The sequence below is a fragment of the Tachypleus tridentatus genome, chromosome 9, assembly GCF_004210375.1.
Source record: "Tachypleus tridentatus isolate NWPU-2018 chromosome 9, ASM421037v1, whole genome shotgun sequence".
In the NCBI taxonomy this organism is placed as follows: Eukaryota; Metazoa; Arthropoda; class Merostomata; order Xiphosura; family Limulidae; genus Tachypleus; species Tachypleus tridentatus.
In genome coordinates, this window is record NC_134833.1 from 98,360,203 (window position 1) to 98,379,132 (window position 18,930).

The 18,930-nt window shown below is 30.5% G+C and overlaps 1 protein-coding gene across 11 annotated transcripts in view; it reads right to left on the reverse strand.

The window, feature by feature from the left end:
- The window catches only part of LOC143225840 (uncharacterized), a 100,329-nt gene that overhangs the window by 40,145 nt on the left and 41,254 nt on the right, over positions 1-18,930 (reverse strand). For 8 of the 11 annotated variants that reach the window (XR_013014102.1, XR_013014103.1, XM_076455949.1 and 5 more), the window contains 7 exons: positions 15,268-15,436; positions 14,121-14,341; positions 13,367-13,402; positions 8,236-8,360; positions 5,194-5,370; positions 1,751-1,768; positions 16-120 (listed from right to left, as the gene is read on the reverse strand). Coding sequence is in view for 9 of the 11 variants with exons in the window: in XM_076455949.1 (XP_076312064.1) it covers positions 16-120; positions 1,751-1,768; positions 5,194-5,370; positions 8,236-8,360; positions 13,367-13,402; positions 14,121-14,341; positions 15,268-15,436 (851 nt within the window). In the remaining 2 variants the exon portion in view is untranslated. The remainder of the gene's footprint in view (positions 1-15; positions 121-1,750; positions 1,769-5,193; positions 5,371-8,235; positions 8,361-13,366; positions 13,403-14,120; positions 14,342-15,267; positions 15,437-18,930) is intronic. The other 3 variants (XM_076455951.1, XM_076455950.1, XM_076455956.1) reach the window with 1 other exon arrangement.

The window sequence follows — 18,930 nt, forward strand, 5'->3', positions numbered from 1 at the left end:
TAAACTTATATTTACCTGCAAGTGCAAAGTAATACATGGACTGTGAAAACGTATATTTCAACTTTTCTATTTTGCTCTTCTGGTTTGTATATACTTTCGAGTCCAATTCTTCATCTATATCTAGATGAAAAACAGTAATCAAATATATAAAAAATGGATAAACTGGACAATATTTTTAAAATCATCATTTTGTAATATTATTACAAAAACTACAACAAGACAATGCAAAATTATATTTAAAACTGCTTATCATAGCATAGTTATAATATCTAGTGGGCTTACACACACACACACACAAATGATCGTCCAAAGAAATACGATCACAGCTTGAAAACAGATAGTGACAGAAATGACAGAAAAAAACAAGACCATGCTAATGAAAGTATTAAAAAAATCTCTACAAAACATAAAAGACAGTACCTAAGTAACCCACAGTTTTGAAATCACCCATTTTATTGGTAAAATGTACTGTGTGTATTAGTTAGTCAATGCCTAGATCCTATACTTTCTTCTACTTACTGCTTATTACTTATTGAAAAACCTGGCTAAATAATCAGGGTTCAATTTCTACAGAAAATTACAAGTGGACTCTATGGGGTTACCTAATGTGGAAATAAGTTGCAAAATTCAAACCTACTATTCACGATAAATAATATAAGACATGTTTTTATCAAAAAAAGTGAGTAGAAAGAATCAACTCACAAGTCTATTTTTATTGAAACTAAGGCACATTAATGACTCTATACATAACATATACAAGAATAAGCTACTGGCCAAATTTAAGATACTGCCACAGCTTTTTCCAAATGCTACAATGTCTCTATTCTTACATTTATGAACAGATATGAAATGTTCTTACATCACATTAAAAACAACAACTCCATATGAGTTTCAATTCACAAGAAATAAGCAGCCAAAAAAAGTGTTAAAATGATAGTATAATTTCTTCCTGTTGAAGAAGCAAAACATATAGTAAACAGAGAAGGGTCAGCACAAAAAATTCCACTGGCAGATATTAACTGAAACTAAGATTTTATAACTGTAGCAAACTATTAGTAGTTTTAATAGTTCTTTTTGATAATTTCAAAGCTAAGTGTTCTTTACAAATCACCAGACTGAAATTGATGACTTAAGGGACCAGACGCACACGAAAAATTTTAAATGACGGAGTTACATAATGGTTTAAGATATTCCATGTCTCTATAGTCTCTCACAAAAGTAGGGTTCTTATCCAACTTTGAGTAGAATCTTATCTTTAATAAAGTTTAAAGAAAGAATAAAATAGTTGTAATACTTTATCAAAACACTTTAGATGTACCAAAACAGTAAAATTAAAATAAAGGGATCAGCCACATAAAGATACAACATAAAAAAAAGAACTTACATAAAAGGACAAACCCTGTAAAGATAATGTGAAAGAGAAAAACATAAAAAAGTTAGCCTCTTTTATTATGTGACTGGTGCAAGGAGCAGCCTGGATACTGAAATAAGACTTGGTGTGTTTCTATACAGGTAAGTGTTTTGATCAGATGAAAACTGATAGGAAGCTTGTTTCTGTAGGACTATAAGTGCTAACATTAATTGTCAGTAATGTAAAACAAAATTTACTATTATGTTTCAAAATATAACTGCTTATTTTTGAAAATATTCCTTAAAATTACAACCTTTTGATATTCTGAAATTTACATGACATCACAGTTAACAAGCTAACAGCAAAAATATGCTAAGCAAACAAAGAAAAAAATCTTACCAGAATATCCATCAAAACCTATTAAAAAAATGAACATACAGAACAAAGTTTATTATGCATAATTGATGTAAAAATTTTAAATGTAAGATAAAACATCTATTACTTAAAATTAATTAAACTATATATGAAATTCAAACCATACAACTATGGGTTAATTTAGAATACAATGATTAACAGAAATATTAAATTATTTAGTTAATGTATAACAGTTTATATTTTTTTTAACTATTAAATTAACTCATTTTCTCCACATTGGTCCTCAAAATATTTAGGTAACTTGATCTCCTACGTATATAATGCTAGAATTACTTAAAGCTAGAGAGAGTATCTTATGAAAATCAATAACTTGATATTCAATTTTTTTCAAAATAATTAGAAATACAACAAATCACTACTGTTTAAAAGTTGAATTACTGCATAATTATAATCACCATAGTTACAATGTTACAAACAAAAGTTGTTTGTCTACTGAATCAACAACTTATTGAAACCCAACAGTAAAGTGTGTGAAACTTAACCAACATGAATGAAATATGATTATTCACATTCTCTCAGAGTACAGTGCCTCAAAAACTTCATGAAGATTCCAGAAACAATAATATTGTTACTGTTTTAAATCACAATGTTTTAAATAAATTAACATAAACAATCATGCATGACCATATGTTGTAACATCTTTAATTTTTTTTCAAAATGTTTTATCCTAATCATACCACTACCTTTTAATGAAGTCCTACCTTAACTAGATATAAATATGATCAAGAATTTTTTTTTTCTATAAAGCAAAATGGAGTCCTTCTACAAAGCTCATAAAAAATTGCTGACTTATCAAGGCCAGACTGTTACACAAACCAATATATGTTACTGTATTCTGTTCCATTATACAAAAACTGCAATAAGTTGTTGATATGCAAAGAACTATTTTGAAGATACGTCTCTTTCCAGCTGCAAATTCATTTCCATCTATAATATCCTTGTAACTTTAATTGGAACTGAAAATTATGGTTCATTGCAATTTTACAACCTTGTTATTAGTCAAAATATGTTATCCATTTTTCTTAGTTTATGTAACTTCCAGTTAAAGGAAAACACGTTTTAAGAGTTATGGTACTTGAGAAATATCATATATTACATTAAAAAATGAGTGTCAAACACATTGTAATATATTATATATAAAGATTTTGTTTCTTTAATTAAAATAAAAAAAACTATTTGACTTCTGAATTCTTGAATATTAAGATAAAATTTAACTATACTTAAAGTTTATTTTTAAGCACTTAAATACACTGTCTGTAAAAGTGACTATGCTCCTCTAAAACTTACAAACAGCCCTAGTGTTTGTGACTACAAAAGTTAAAACCTCCAACCTCATGTTGCAATTAATCTAAAGTATTAAACTTACATTGCAAATAATGTCTAGAATTTAAGCCCTTATAAGAGAATTACATTATAGAACTTTCTGATACAAACATTTCTCATTCTACAATCAGAAAGGCATGCAAAGTGTGAAATTTGTTTTTAAAAAAAATGTCTGTTTGTAATGTTGAATTCCATGCAAAAGTACACAAGGGCTATCTGCACTAGCCTTTTTTATGATTTTTACTTTATCTCTAGTTTGTTACTTAATTGTAAATAATAAACTAGAGATAAAGTAGATAGTCAACACCACACACTGCCAACTGTTGTCAAACCAAATAGCAGGATCTGACAAACATTCTTATGCATCTACAGTCCAAAAACACAAATGTGAAGTGTTTTTTTAATTTTTTTACAGTAACTAGGATGTAAACTACAGAGCTCTAGTTCCTACATCAGGCACACTGGCTACTGTACTCTATTTCACCCATATTTAAAAGACAAGGACATCTACAGTGTGTAACCATATCAGTGATTCATGGGAAAATGCAATTACAACAGAAAAACCACAGTCTACTCCACAACTGAATAAAAAGTACACCCTAGAAACAATGAAATTGAAGTAGTTTGTATCTGAAAGTAATCCAAGAACACAGTAGTTCATTATCGCTGAAATAAGAACTGTAAACAAAATAACATTAATTTATGTCTACAAAAGCAACATAGAAGTAGTGTTCAAAAGAGTTTCTCAATTCAAATAGCCAAAGCTCAGCACGCTAGTTACAATGTAAGATGCAGGCAGAAACAGGAAATCACGCTGTATAATTTACAGACATCTCTTACAGATCTTTACATTGGTTAAATATGATATTAAAGGTTGTCACCCAAACATAACCAGGTTATTGCACAAAACATCATCAGTTATGGAGGGAAAAAAAAGAAAAAAAGAGAGCTATAAGGTCTAAGTATTCATTTTTCTGTTATCAACTATAACAACAGGTTATGAACACTCCTCTTTACAAGAAAAATAGACTTGTATCAAACTAACAAAAGGCAATAATTATTTTTTTTTTAATTTCATGAAAGAAAATTTCTAAGTTTTCCTAGAATATTTTCATGAATATCAAGAATTATTTTACTGTTTTTCTTAGAATTTTTAGCACAAAGCTGGGGATCAATAACTATAATATTGTATTTACAACTATACACTTTTATTATTGATTATAAAATCAGCAATACAATATTAAAAGTATCAGTTACAACACCAAACACATATCAAAACAATTAATACAAATATAAATTAACAGTTCACCACTATATTGTTAACATGACTACAACATTATTTCAGATTCTACTTCATTGTATACTATAAGATTTTAATTATTTTAAGTCATTTTAAAGTAAGTAGAATATGATTAAAGAATTACTTATACTAATGCACACCAAAAATAACAAGCAAGTTATTTGCATATGGTTAAAAGTGCAAGTAAAAATATAAATCTGGCATAATTTTTCTATACAAATGTGGTATTTTAACCAATACTTTTCTGACCACCCTTCCATGTTTCACTGCTCTCACAACATGCTCATTGACAGACATTAATTCAAAGAAAGAAGAAAATGTATACATTTAATATTTTAAGCTTCATATGGCCAAATGGGTTCTAAAAATAAGCATTTGTATTGTACAGCAGAAATCAGAAATTATCTTGCTATGATGTTCCCACAGTGTCTTTACTTTGACATGCTTATGCCACATCATGTACTATTTATAGTCTCAGTAACTGTAAAAAACATTACAGAACAAATAAAGATTGAATGAAATGTAAGGCAAACCTGCAATCTTTATTTTGTGAGTATATCTGATTCATGGCACTACATTTTTAAAACACAACTGTGTTCCAGACTAATTAAATCCCCTTTATGTTGGATCTTAACATTCACTTCTAGTATTACAAAATCTAAACCATAAGGATAAGAAGCAAATTTACAATAAAACGTACTACAGCCTGAACATATATATGTGTAAGTGATTACTACTACTTATACAATAATTGAAAGGATACATAAAATGTTGAAAAACCTACCATACATATCTTTGAGATTCTTAGAGCCTGTAATATATTCATGGTTGTTATATTGATGAGAAACAAATAAACTCTGTTCCTTCTCACTAGATATTTGAAAAGGTAACCAGGATTCTAAAGTTCTGGAAATGTTATTTGTATTCTGGATCTGACAGCCACTGCTTTTATTCATCACCACTAATACATACAAATACAATAAACATTAATTCTAGAGCAGACTTCATTTACATTAAAGCAATAAATCACTCTTATACAACAAAAGAAATCACTGCACTATCACGTAAAGTAATTCTGTTTAATTTTCTTAAAGACCCCTATTGGTTCATTCCACTTTCCTGTATATTGATTAAAATTAGTAAACACACGCTTAGCAATGGGAAAGGTATAAATGAAAGCCACAAAAAACACTAAGCTTCCACTACATATAACATAAACTGTACAAGTAGAATAGTACTCTTACTTAAGAATTAGTTGGAGCAAAATGTTTAAAACAAAAAGCATTTATTAGAGACTGATAATATTTGGGTACTACAGCATTTAAAACAGATGTTTACAGACATTACTGCTATTTGAAAAAATAACTTATGCCACAGCAAATATTTTCTTTCATCCTTAAAAACATTACTAGCAGGTTTTATGTTTGGCTTTAGGTGTAAATTAGACACAACAAGCTTAATCACTGAACTTGCACATAACAAGACACCTTTTTAAAAGTGCACAGAAATGCTTTATAGGAAGTTCATGCATACAAGTCTCCCAACTTAATTATACTATTCCACGAAAGTATAACAATATACGTACTGGAATTCAACTGGGCATGAGTGCCTACCAGTAATATTAATAGGGAGCACGTGCTACCAAAATACTGAAATGTACAGTTTTGACTTGCAGGTATTGGGTTATGGTCAGTTCTGTAGGTTTTACCAGAAGAGGGCTTTACAAATACTTTCCCCATTATATTTTATGAGCATTATTCATTACATTTCAACCTAAATTCATAAATTTCAAGTTCACTCACTTCAATGTTGTCAGTTCACTAAATTTGGTACCAGTTTTGAAGAACCCACTGTTTGACATTTGTGATCACAAAGACAAACTTTAAATAAAGGATTAAGCTATTTTAGCACTTTTAGATCATTCTTTTTCATGTAAGTGGCTGTAACAATTCTACCTATGCTTTTAAGATCAAAATAGGTTTAGTAGTTTGAAATGTGGCCACTGATGGAATACATTTCTTTTACAATGACTATAGTTTGTCAAGGAATAATTTACCATGACAGCATTATTTAACCCTCTTTCTCCTGGTATCCTTTTCTACATGTGACACGATTTCTCTGAAATGCTTCTCATCTTTGTTTTATCCACCACCACCCCTAAAAGCTACTAAATTAAATGTAAATTATTCACAATAAAATTGTCATTGCTCAGACAATTGTTATAGCCTTCATTTTGTTTTCTATCAAACAGAAAATGAGACCCCTCCTGCCACACCCATCACATACTATCTTTCAAAACTTATTAATAGTTTTCTCTTATGTTTAATTACATATTACCTATAACAAATACAAAGTCAAATTTTTCATCTATCAAATGGTATACTGTGTAACATTGTGTTCTGAATACAGAATATTCAATTTTACTACAAATTCATCTTTGGTTCCCATGGGAATCACAATGGCTAGCTTGGATGCATTTGTAATGACTTTTGTTACACAATTAGAAAGCCATAAAAATTCTTATTGCTTACAAGAAACTTAAAATAATTCATGTACAGTTGAAGTCCAAAATTTCATCCAATTGGTATAAAAGTCAAGTTTAAGTTCTGTATCTAATAAGTTATAAAACTTCCAGTAGCTTTCAAGTCATCCATATAAATTGTTATCATTTTACTGACAGCAAGACCTTTCACTGTCTCATGAAAATGGTTGACCAAATCATTATAAGTAGCAAGCACAAGAGATTGTGATGATAAAAGTTAAATGTCAGTTGCTGTATTTATAATACTTTATTAAATGAACACTTCACAGACACATTTTAATAAACATAATCATAAAATGAAACACTGACAATATTTATACTTAAATATTTGATCACTTTTTTTTTTCAGATAAACTAAAATAAAAATTACAGGGAATGAAATATAAAAAATGTAATTTTGTCCTCTTTAGAAAAAACAAAAAACAGATGTAAATGCTTTTGTAAGAAAAACTTTTTGAAGATATTTTATATCCTTATATTCTGACAAATGAAATTAAATTTTCTGAGGACTCGTATAATAAACTCTAGAAATGCAATCCAATGATTTTACAATTTTCCTAAACTACTGCCAATTTGCACTTTATTAATTTTGTCTTCCTCAAACTAATACTACTACAAACATATATTCCAGTGTTGTTTTTTTCCAAAATAATATCAGTTTTTATGCTAGTTTGCTAGTGATTGTAAGACTTGTGTTTGCATTCAAATGACTGTGCCTTTTTCAAAGAACTGACAACTGTTTTTCTAACACTAAGTCTGCTACAGAGATATACATCTTTTTAAACCTTGTTCTGATTAATTCCAATAGTAGTTAGCAACTACACAAAATTTATTTGTAAGTAACAGAGAAGGATAATGTCCTTAAGAAAACAAACAATTTCTGCAGAAAAGGAATAAAGATTTTATTGTGATATTCTTTAGTAGAGCACTTAAATAACTTTGGCAACATTTTACTTTCTGTAGTATGTTGAACAACTAGTTCATGTGTGGAATATTGCCTAATTTATTCTTGAGAGTTATGATTAGTTTAATAAACCATAAGTTTAAAAAAAACAAAAAAAACTAAAAGTAACTGGGTACATGAATAAAATTCAAAAAATACTTTACTTACCAAACGTTAGATAAAAAAAAATAAATTCTAAGTGAGTGTCTTGTCACTGATTATTAAAATATTCCAAATCAATGTATCATTGTAAAGTATAATCAACATCTGATTAAATAATTAATTAATTATACTATTTCGTATTACACTGTTTTACTAATCCTTAACACTAACAGACTGACCATGTTCATTGCTATCATGTTCTTCAGAAACAAGTGAAGACTGATGGAAAGTAGAATGAAGGCAACGTCGTGACATGTTAGGGCTTTCGTAACTGTCTGTACTTCCAGAACTACAATAGCTAGCACTGTTTAAGATACAAAAATCGTAAAAACTCATTTAAATAGAAGAAGGTTATTCAAGTCAAAATCTTATATCTAACCAAACACAAGATACTTCATGGAAAAACACTTGTAGTAATAATAATAATAAACAATGAATCCAATCAAATACATTTGGAAAGTAAAACAATACTGAAAACATGAATAACCAGTTGAAGTACACACACAATTTACTGAGCAAAATGAAATGAAGAAATATTAAGATCCTTCTGAATTTTAAAGTTACTTTCTGAAATCTACTATAAATGTAGTTACCATGACAAATAACTTAAAAAAAAGCATGGATATTTTAACACTTTTGAGGTCACCAAAGGTTACTTCCCAATAATCTGTACTAACAGTAGACATTGATACTGTTAGAGCTGTGCAAAACTTGAAAGTGGCACAACCAAACAAATACATTATGCCATATGGGGCTAACACAAATTGCCAGCAATGAAGATTACTGTGTTTTGGGCCCTTAACTCTTTAAACACAGCCTTGTTCTGCATGACTAACCTCATAAGCACTTGTACTCATTATAATTTACATACTACTAACTTTTAATGTATTAAGTGTATCTTCACAAAGTTTAGTGAATTTTTTTAGTAAACATTAAAAGTTTTTTGCACATGAAAATCAGATTTTTATTAAAGTATATTTACTAATATTTGCCAGTGAAAATATTAAATCCCTTTTTAACTAGTATGAGTGCAAATCTATTTTCATTTTAAGATTAAAAATACTTCTCTGTATCAAATGTCTATTTCATTTGCATAGCCTCTAAAACCTCTTAATTACATCTACAGCTTTCTTTTTTCAATAAAACTTTACATTTTATTTGCCATTATGCTTATTACTTGATTATTCAGCCTCTAAACAACTCAAATATAATGAAAAGAAAAATTGTAAAATGAAAAATAAAATGAGCAGTAGTGTCCTTTTTTCTTCATTATCAATCAATGTTTCAAAGCACATAACCTGAAAATTTCAACTGTTAAACATATCCCATGTTTTCTGTGCTTATTTTACTGTCAACATTTAAATTTCAAACACCCTGTAAATAAAGCTTAAATCACCACCCGTATTATAAGACTCTTAACAAACAACTATACTCTTCAAAACAAGAAATGCAAAAGGGATATTTTTTTTATTTTAAAGAGAAATATATGTAATAGCATTACAAGCTCAGAGTATGTGATGTTACACGTGTTAAGGCACTGATTGTCAGACCAAAATGACAATAAAAGTTGTGCACTTTGAAAACGGAGGAAAACATCGGATTTTTCGCCAAAACGGATTCGTGTCCAATAAATTTGTTTGAGAGATCTGCATGTTCTGCAAGTGCAACATGTGCAAAATCCATATAAAAGTGACGGGTTCTCGGTTTCCATAGCTCAGTGTTAAGCCACCAACACGCAATACAGTTACACCAAGACTGACTGAAGCACAATACAACAACGCCATTGGTCACTTGGAAGCAGGCGAATCGCGATCAGATGTTGCCAGAGCTGTGAATGTCCATCCAAGCACCATCACAAGGCTATGGAATCGTCACCAACAACATGGATCAACTCGTGACCGTCCATGATCTGGCAGACCTTGTGTGACCACGCCTGCACAAGATCGCTACATCCGGTTACGTCACCTTCGGGATAGGACCACCATTGCGACGTCTACTGCCTCAACCATAACAGGGCTGCGTAAGATTTCCGATCAGACCGTACGCAACCGTCTACGAGATGCAGGAATCCGACCTTGACGTCCAGTCAGAGGCGTCATCCTCACCCAGCAACATTGTCAAACACGGCTGCAGTAGACTCAGGCACATCGGGTATGGCCTCATCGACGATGGAGGCATGTTTGGTTCAGCGATTAATCATGTTTTATGCTTCGTAGGCAGGATGGAAGGACCTGTGTTTACCGTCGCCGAGGTGAACGTTTTGCAGCAAACTGTGTGCAGGATGTTGACAGATATGGTGGTGGCAGCGTCATGATGTGGGCTGCCATCGCCTACAATGCCAGAACAGACCTTTTGCACATTCGAGGGAATCTTACGGCTCAACGATACGTCGACAAGATTCTTAGGCCCCATGTGCAACCCATCATGGTGAACGACAACGATGTTTTTCAACATGACAACGCCCGTCCTCACACAGCCCGACTCACCACTGTCTTCTTGAGACACCATAACATCAACGTTCTTCCCTAGCCCTCCAGATCACCAGATTTAAACCCCATCGAACATCTTTGGGACGAGTTGGACCGACGTCTGCAACAACCTCAACCTCAGACTCTACCTCAGCTTGCAGCAGCTTTGCCGACTGAGTGGACAGCCATTCCACAGGATGTGATTCGTCATCTCATCACTTCCATGGGCAGGAGATGCCAAGCAGTCATTGATGCTCACGGGGGCATACTCGTTATTGGCACTGAGTGACGTTAAACTTCACCTAGTGAGCATGGACTTCGCCTTTGCAGACTTTGGATGTTCAGCAGTGAATGTGCAAAGTTTCACACATGTCATACAGAACTACCCGCAATAAACTTGTTAACAATTTGTCTCAAATTTTGCCTTTTGAGTTTCTTTTTTTGAAGAGTATATAATATGATACCCTCAAAAGTAACAATGCACATGCAAGGCAGTTAAGTGTCATGCATCCTTTACTCCAAGAACCCAACACTGAACTAAGCAGCTTGTGTTTCCTAGAACACTTGCACAAGAATTTCCCAGGTTAATAATGTAGCAATTAGAATGTGTGAAAATATTTATTATATGGTTCAGAATTGGGCTGGTCCAGTGAACATAGCTGGTTCTGAGCATCATTGGTCCAATTATATCTTAAGTGTGTCAGTACTATTGGTCATGTATTTGATGTGTGTGGAATTTCACACAAGTCTATGAAGGTATTATTTGGGCACATTCTTATAAAATTTCCTTCCCTCTTTTGCTTTTACCAGTTATTTTCCAACCATTGGAAACTGAGGTTCCACCACCTCTTTATTTAAAAGATTTTCTATATTGAGAATGAAAACAAAACTAGTCTTCTCTAACAAGCATTCTGCCTTCTCCCAACTGGGAATTAGAGTTTGTAAAACACATTCTTGGGCAATTGTTTCAAATAAGTGATCATCATTTTTTGTATGTATATAGAATATCTGTTCAATAATATCAAAATTCTGTGTAGTTGTTTCTGTATTTTAGCACATCACGTACTCCTAAAATGTGTGATACACCTCATACTCACAGATTACGTATAAACACAGATAATACAAAATTTGTATTTGTGTGTGTGTGTGTGTGTGTGTGTGTGTGTGTGTTGTGTATTACAATACATATGTACAAAGTGTAAAACATGTGATTAGTTTCTTTGTATTAAACACTTTGAAGAGTATCACACTAGGATTACTTTTAAAAGAAATTAAGACTACATACAAGCTTAAAGTCTGCTCCTTTCCTGTGTGAACAGCTTTTGTTTAAAGCCACTTACAAACAACTCAGAATTACATTAAGTGGAAAATCCTCTTTCTAATGGTTATAAGCAAGAGCTAATTAGTAGTAGATGGGAATCAATAAGAGCTTCCAAATAATTGATGTAGTGGGAGAAGACGCTTTAGTATATTTGCTAAAACTATTGTTCTCTTAGCAAATCATAAAAATGGAAGGTTCTTATTTTATATTTAGCTTATCTGTATCTCTTATTTGATTTTCTAATTTATTAGTTACTTGTATGTGTTGTATAATGGGCATAATAAAATAGAAACTGAGCAATAAGACAACTGGATGTGTTAAGTGACACACACAAAAATTAATATTTATCTTTTTTATTTACATTTCCTTTCAAATTAAGAAATTAAAACATGAATAATATTAAAATGAAAGTTACAACCTGTCTTTTGATACCAATCTCACTTACATAGAGTAAAAATGTTATTTAATAAAATTTTGAAAATAACATTCCAAAACATTGTGACATATGCACTTTAACTTACCCAGGACAAAAGGATTGAAACCACTTTAGCAAAGCATTTCATATAACAGTTTAGGTTGTTGTAACATGATAATAAAGGACAAAAAGAGTCCTTTTGGTCTATCTATCTACCAACTTAAACTAAACACTAAAAAACTTGAGCTAGCCTTTATCACTGAAATGTTTTAAGCTTTCCTTTAAACTGTTTTAAAAGGAACTGCATCTACCACATCTGAAGGCAACCTGTTCCAAAGGTCAACCACCTTGCTAGAAAAGTATCCTGTGTTCATAAGTCTAGCCATTTTCACCATTAAATATAAAGACAGATAAAACATCAACACTAACAATTCCCTTAATCTTTAAATACCTCAATCATAACCCTTCTACTTTTTTTTTTCTAAGGAAAACAAGTTCAGCAATCTGAATCTATCCATACATGACAACTTTACCATCCTGGGTATCTTCCTAGTAGCATTCCTCAAAACCTTTTCCAACAATACTTCAAAATGTGGTTTAACCAAATAACCTATACAAGGCATTATAACCTCCTTAGTCTTGTATTCCACATTTTCATAAATACAATCCAAATTCCTATATTCCTACTACAAGAAATGGAAAATTCCTTGAATAGCTTGAGACACACCAACCAGAACATCAAGATCATTTTCTTCCACAACTCTGTTAAGATTATTCCCACCAAAATTATACTCTTACTCAAACTGTAATACCCCACATGTATTATACTGCATTTATTATAATTAAAAGCCATCTGCCATTCATTCAACCAAACTTACTAAATAATTCAAGTCCTTTCATAAAGCAGTAACATCCTCCCAACAGCCTTAAAAATTATTTTACAATGCATTTGAAAGTATAAACCAATTAAAAGCATATGTATATTGCATAACAATAAAAATGCTTACAATTTAAATGCATTTAGTGTAATACAGCATTCATCCTTTATTACAATTTAAGCATTTCATAACATACAAATATTGCCATAAAATATTAATAAAATTTACCTTTTAGCATATGTGTAGCCAGTTTTTATTTCATTTCTGCAAATGAAAGAAAATTATTATGCAATAGATACTTGAAAAAATTAAAAAACTCCTAAACTTCCAAGTAAAATGTATTGTGAAAATGGTACAATAATAATGCTCACTACTTACTATTAAAAAAAATACATTCAAAATATTATTTACTTTGCTATCAAATACATGTACAACACTATTATTTTGATACATGATCTCAATTCTTATGAAAATTAATGTGCAAAATAACAATATTATTCAAGACATGTTTATTCAGAAAAGCATACTAAGTCACTACAAATAATCCATATTTTATTACCAATGATGTTCAAACTGTTACAGTTAATGTTTACAGCATTCTTTTAAAATTTTAGAAGTACCATGTCTTGTACAAGTAGTGAAGTAACAAAGTTTAAATAATCTACAAGTTCTAAAATTTATTTTTACTTGTATCTTTTCTTTGTACCACTTATAAAAAGTTATACTTTCTGAATAAATTATTGCTAACAAAAAAACAGGAATAATGATTTATCTGAATAATACAGTAATAATATACAGCATATTCATCCCATATTTTCTATTGTTGCTGTTACCTTCTTTTAAGCATATTTTTTTGGAGTTACAAATATATTAAGTGTTAATCTTTTCTGTTACCCTCCAAGTCAAAGGTTTTAGTATCTGTTTAATGAGCTGAACAAATATGCTAACCAAATTGCATGTTATTTTAAAACAATAAACTTACTCTCTATCACTGTCACTAAACCCACTAGAATAGTCACTGTAAGACTGGTGGTCAAAATATCTCTTTGTTCTTTTATTCACATTCTTGGTTGATTTTGTCACAGATGTAACTGTAGCAGATGAGTTTAGAGATGAGATGGTTCGTATTTTACCAGCCAAAAGTTCGTCTTGAGATTCAACGGTCTTGGGAGTTGATGTAATTTGATTACTTGTCCTGATCACCTAATTGTGTTTAAGTGATAGAAATCTATACTTGGTTCTTATCTTGCATATTTAATAAATAGACAACACACATACAGTTCATCATAATATTCACTGCCACAAAATTACAGATGTATTACAGATCACTACTTGATAGTCGTGAGCTTTTAAAGGGCTTTTAAACAGTATTTAAGTTCATTCATATAAAATTTAGCAATTTTTCTAAAAATTCAACTGTTAAAATTAGTATTTGTGTTGTCCAATGAAGAGACCTGCATGAGAAAACTCGTTTCAGAAATACTGTGTGTGTGTATATTTCTTTTATTTTGCATTTATTCTACAAAAGTTCTAAAATAACAAAAAGAACACAGTTGAATAGAAGTTTCTCCGTAACTTTTTTTTATATTATTCTATTGTTCAGTACCATCAATAAGCATAATGATGTAAGGACAAACATTATATCTTTAGTGTCTTAGGAAGTTCTTCAATAACAAAAAAATACAAATAAAATTCTAGGATTTTCCTATCATTCCCTATTAGTTGAGTTCACCCTCAAATAAATACAGTAACTGTAAGGCTGATTAATCATATTATAAAGTTATATTTAGAAATGATCAAATAAAATTTAAATACATGCATCTGATGTCTATTTTACAAACCACTGATAATTTAAAGTTTCAAATTTAAGCCTGTCAAAGATAAATTATATTATTAGTTCAAAAGTATATATTATTAAATTAGAATTATTCTGTATATTTTGGCTTTAAAAATAACATATTTACCAGAAATACAAGTATTTTGTTGAACAAAATCAGGAAAATTAAAACAAATATTAGTGCCAACATGTTTCACATTCATGCTTTGGATGGAAAGCAACAAGTGGTCAAATACGTGAAAACTTAATTTCATAAGTGTGAAATGTTAACAATTTTTCAAAATTATGTAACCTTTTTCTCCACAACTACTCCTAATTTTGGCAGTTCTTTAACATTACGGAACTGCTCTTCACTTTCGTTAGTTGCTTTGGTATTACTCAGTGCTGCTTGGTAGTAAGGATGTTCACGACGGACACTTGACGAATGACTTCTGCTATGGCTATGTCTATGACCAACCTTCCTACAGGTAAAAATAACATATTACTAGGAAATTTTAAACTGAATTTAATTTAGTTCTTATTTTCATCTAACAAAGAAAAGATACATAAAATATAAACAGATTAAAATTATTTAAGCCAGAAGTTTTAATCACAGTACACAAAATGAACCACTTACAAATACAATGAAAGAGAAATGAGCTTTTGTCTTTTTTAAATGCTAATGCACCAAGTCTAAATGCAACTTTTAGATGTCATGCAAATTAATAGCACTTTCTAAATAATGTGCCCCAAATTTGTTTCATTGTAGTGTCTCTTATTTATCAGAGTATAACAGTATAAGTAATAAGAGTTTGCAAATTAAATATGGTATGTACACTTATCATTTTCTTATTTAAGAAAGGATATCAACTTATTGGAAAGGATTGGGAAAATAATTAGTACAGGCTTCAACAAATCCCAGGTGCCCAGTTGCCATGGCAACTAAAAATTCATTGTGGCACCTAGTATTTTTCCCCATTTTTTTGTGCATAAGGCTGTACTAAATATAATTAAAATCTACAATAGTTTGAGTCTCTTGGAAGTCCAGAAATATTTTCATGTACTTTGAATCTTAACTTAAACTGTTATTTTAATGGCAGATTTGGACCTTCATATTTATTTCTGGAATGAAGCTCTGTGATTGCACAACATATTAAGTAGGGAAACAAATATAAACAAATGCAAAATCAAAGAAGCCCTACTTATACAACAATTAAAACAAAAATTAAACCAATACTCATTAATAACCTGACATCTAACTGCAATGCCCCCTAGATTCCCATACCTGAGACATGCTAGACAACGGTCAGCTGCAAACTATCTCTGCATTAATCTAAAGATATCCTTAGAAGGTCAAAACATTGTTCTCTGCTTTATTAGTAAAATGTTATACCAGCCATCCTAAGATACAAATGGCCTCTTGTTGTCCATATGCTTGTTAGTATCTTAAACACGTTTTAAATGTTAATATCATGAACTTAAGTAATCAAATTAATAAAGCTACTGTTCTTTGATATTACATTGTATAAGAAAGCACAATAATAAATGTACATATAATAAAGTTAAAAGAACAGTCAGTTTGATTTTTTCTAAAGAAAATGGTTATTTCAATTTTAAATACAGTTTAAGTAACCATATAAGTACAGAATCAAATTTATAACAGAATTAGTCAGTTTAACTTTAACTTTGATATTTTGGGCAACATTACTATATAAAAATGTTTTAATTTGTAATTATACACGATTCTTCATTTACAAAGCATCTTGAAGGTTAGAATATGATTCTCATAGATTTCTTGGCTTTCTGTTACCTCATATTTTCTTAGATAAAGATACATACAGAGTGGCCCGTAAGTCCCTACCCATCCATGTTATTATGCTATATTCAATTACGCACGTATTATAAATCGGTTTCTTTTTTTCAGAGAAATATGGCCAATGTAAGCCCACTTACACTTGAAGAGCGTATTGTGACAAGTACATGGGTACATGAACGCAACAATACTGGTGACACCCTGGATACAATAAGATATATGGATGGGTAGGGACTTACAGGCCATTCTGTAGTGGTGTATCATAGCAACCAAAACAACCTGCAACACTCTGTTATTTAAAGGAATGATAATTTAGCAATTTTCTACTTTTTATAACTTGGACTGTGGTATTCCAAACTGTAAAATATTTTTGATGGATACGTTCTACTAGACACTTAACTTTACATACTAAATTTCAAAGTAATCCATTAAAAATATACAAAATATATAAACTAATTTTGATTGCATTTTTTTCCTCTTTGCACCAAAATTGAAAACTTTATTTAACAGAAAAACATACTTAACTTGTTGTTGTTGTTGTTTTTTAAATTTGGTACACAGATAAATCTTCACAATCTAAAATTAGACATCAAATTCTATCTAATTACAAGCCACACATACAAAGGTTTTCAATAAAACCACTCATATTTGACCAAAATTTTTGTGCATACCTACACAAAAAGTCACGTGAGATGTTGGTCAAAAGATTTTACTACAGTTGCACCAAAAAGTGGACCATTTTTAGTTTTTTGCCATTTGGATTCAGAAGTGCTGATTTTGGACAGTAAAACTGTAATGTGAAAAGCTATGCAGATACATAAGTATTGGTTAGGCCAATCACACTAGATCAGCAGTTTCTACCTCAAGTTTTCTAAAGAATCATACAGGTGGGCAGTTATTATCCATTATTCATTGCCAACTCTTAAGTACAAATTTGCTAAATTTTATAAAATTATCTTAATTAAAGTGTGTTTAGTATCATATGATATTAGCTCAAGTAATTAGTGTGAACAACAATACTTGAGAGAGCTGTACCGAGTACATAAAAGTAATGACAAGAATCTATTAATCTAGTTTCCATAGCACTTTATCATAAGAGAGCTTGCAACTTATACATCCAAACTTCAGATATTGGTAACTGGTGTAATGATCATCACCAATCATGAATGGGTAACATTGCTCTAACTAGGCAGTATTTTTGTTTTTTTTAATCACTGAGCACTAAATAAAACAATAATAATTTCCACAAAATTTTTTTACACATTTATCCAATATAAATTACAAAAACAATATATAAAACAATAAAAAAACAATTTATTCTTATTTGTTTTTCCTAATGAAAATCTCATGAGTGTTACAACAGGAAAGCAAGATACTTCATTGAGAGCTGAATCTACAAAAAAATCTAGTATTTTGTGTAACACTGTGATGATAGCTCATTTTCAAACTAAAATTTCAATAAAATACATTTTCTCACAAATGGTGAAACTTATTGAATGTCAAGTATAAGTACACTGCTGTACTGCAGTCAATTCCTGAAAATGTCACAGGAACTAGCAGTCATACCTGCTCAGAGGTCTGATATTTTTGCCAGTTACTGTAAAGTTAAGGAAGTTTCATATTGGGTTGAGGAATAATTCGTGAGCGTTTTTTCAAGTTAAAAAAATATATTCATAAATGAAATGCTTTCGCAAAATATTTCATGTCATTTGGTAGATAATTTTTTGCTCTAATAAATGGTGTGTTTGATTTTCATATGTCTTTAATTTTTGCTTTCATTTTCAGCTCATTAAATGGAATGTCAAGTGGACAAAATCGAGCATTTTTGACACCATCTGCTTTTCGCATTTAATTTCTTGCAATTTCGTTTAAAACAATGCATACTATATACCTAGGTATTACATGAAATAAAGTATCATAATAAATGTTTTGGGTGTAATGTGTTCATGCATTGAAGTATTGTATAGTCTTGCATGTAATGCTCGAATGAAATTATTTAAAAACGCTCACAAATTATTCCTCAACCTAATACATACCCAGAGGTCAAATACTTCTGCTAGTTTCAATAAAGGAAGTTATTAACACAATTTCAGGAAGTAAAACTACCACCATATATTTTAAAAAATCTGGCTGATTCTGTAAAGTACAGATTGCATAATATTA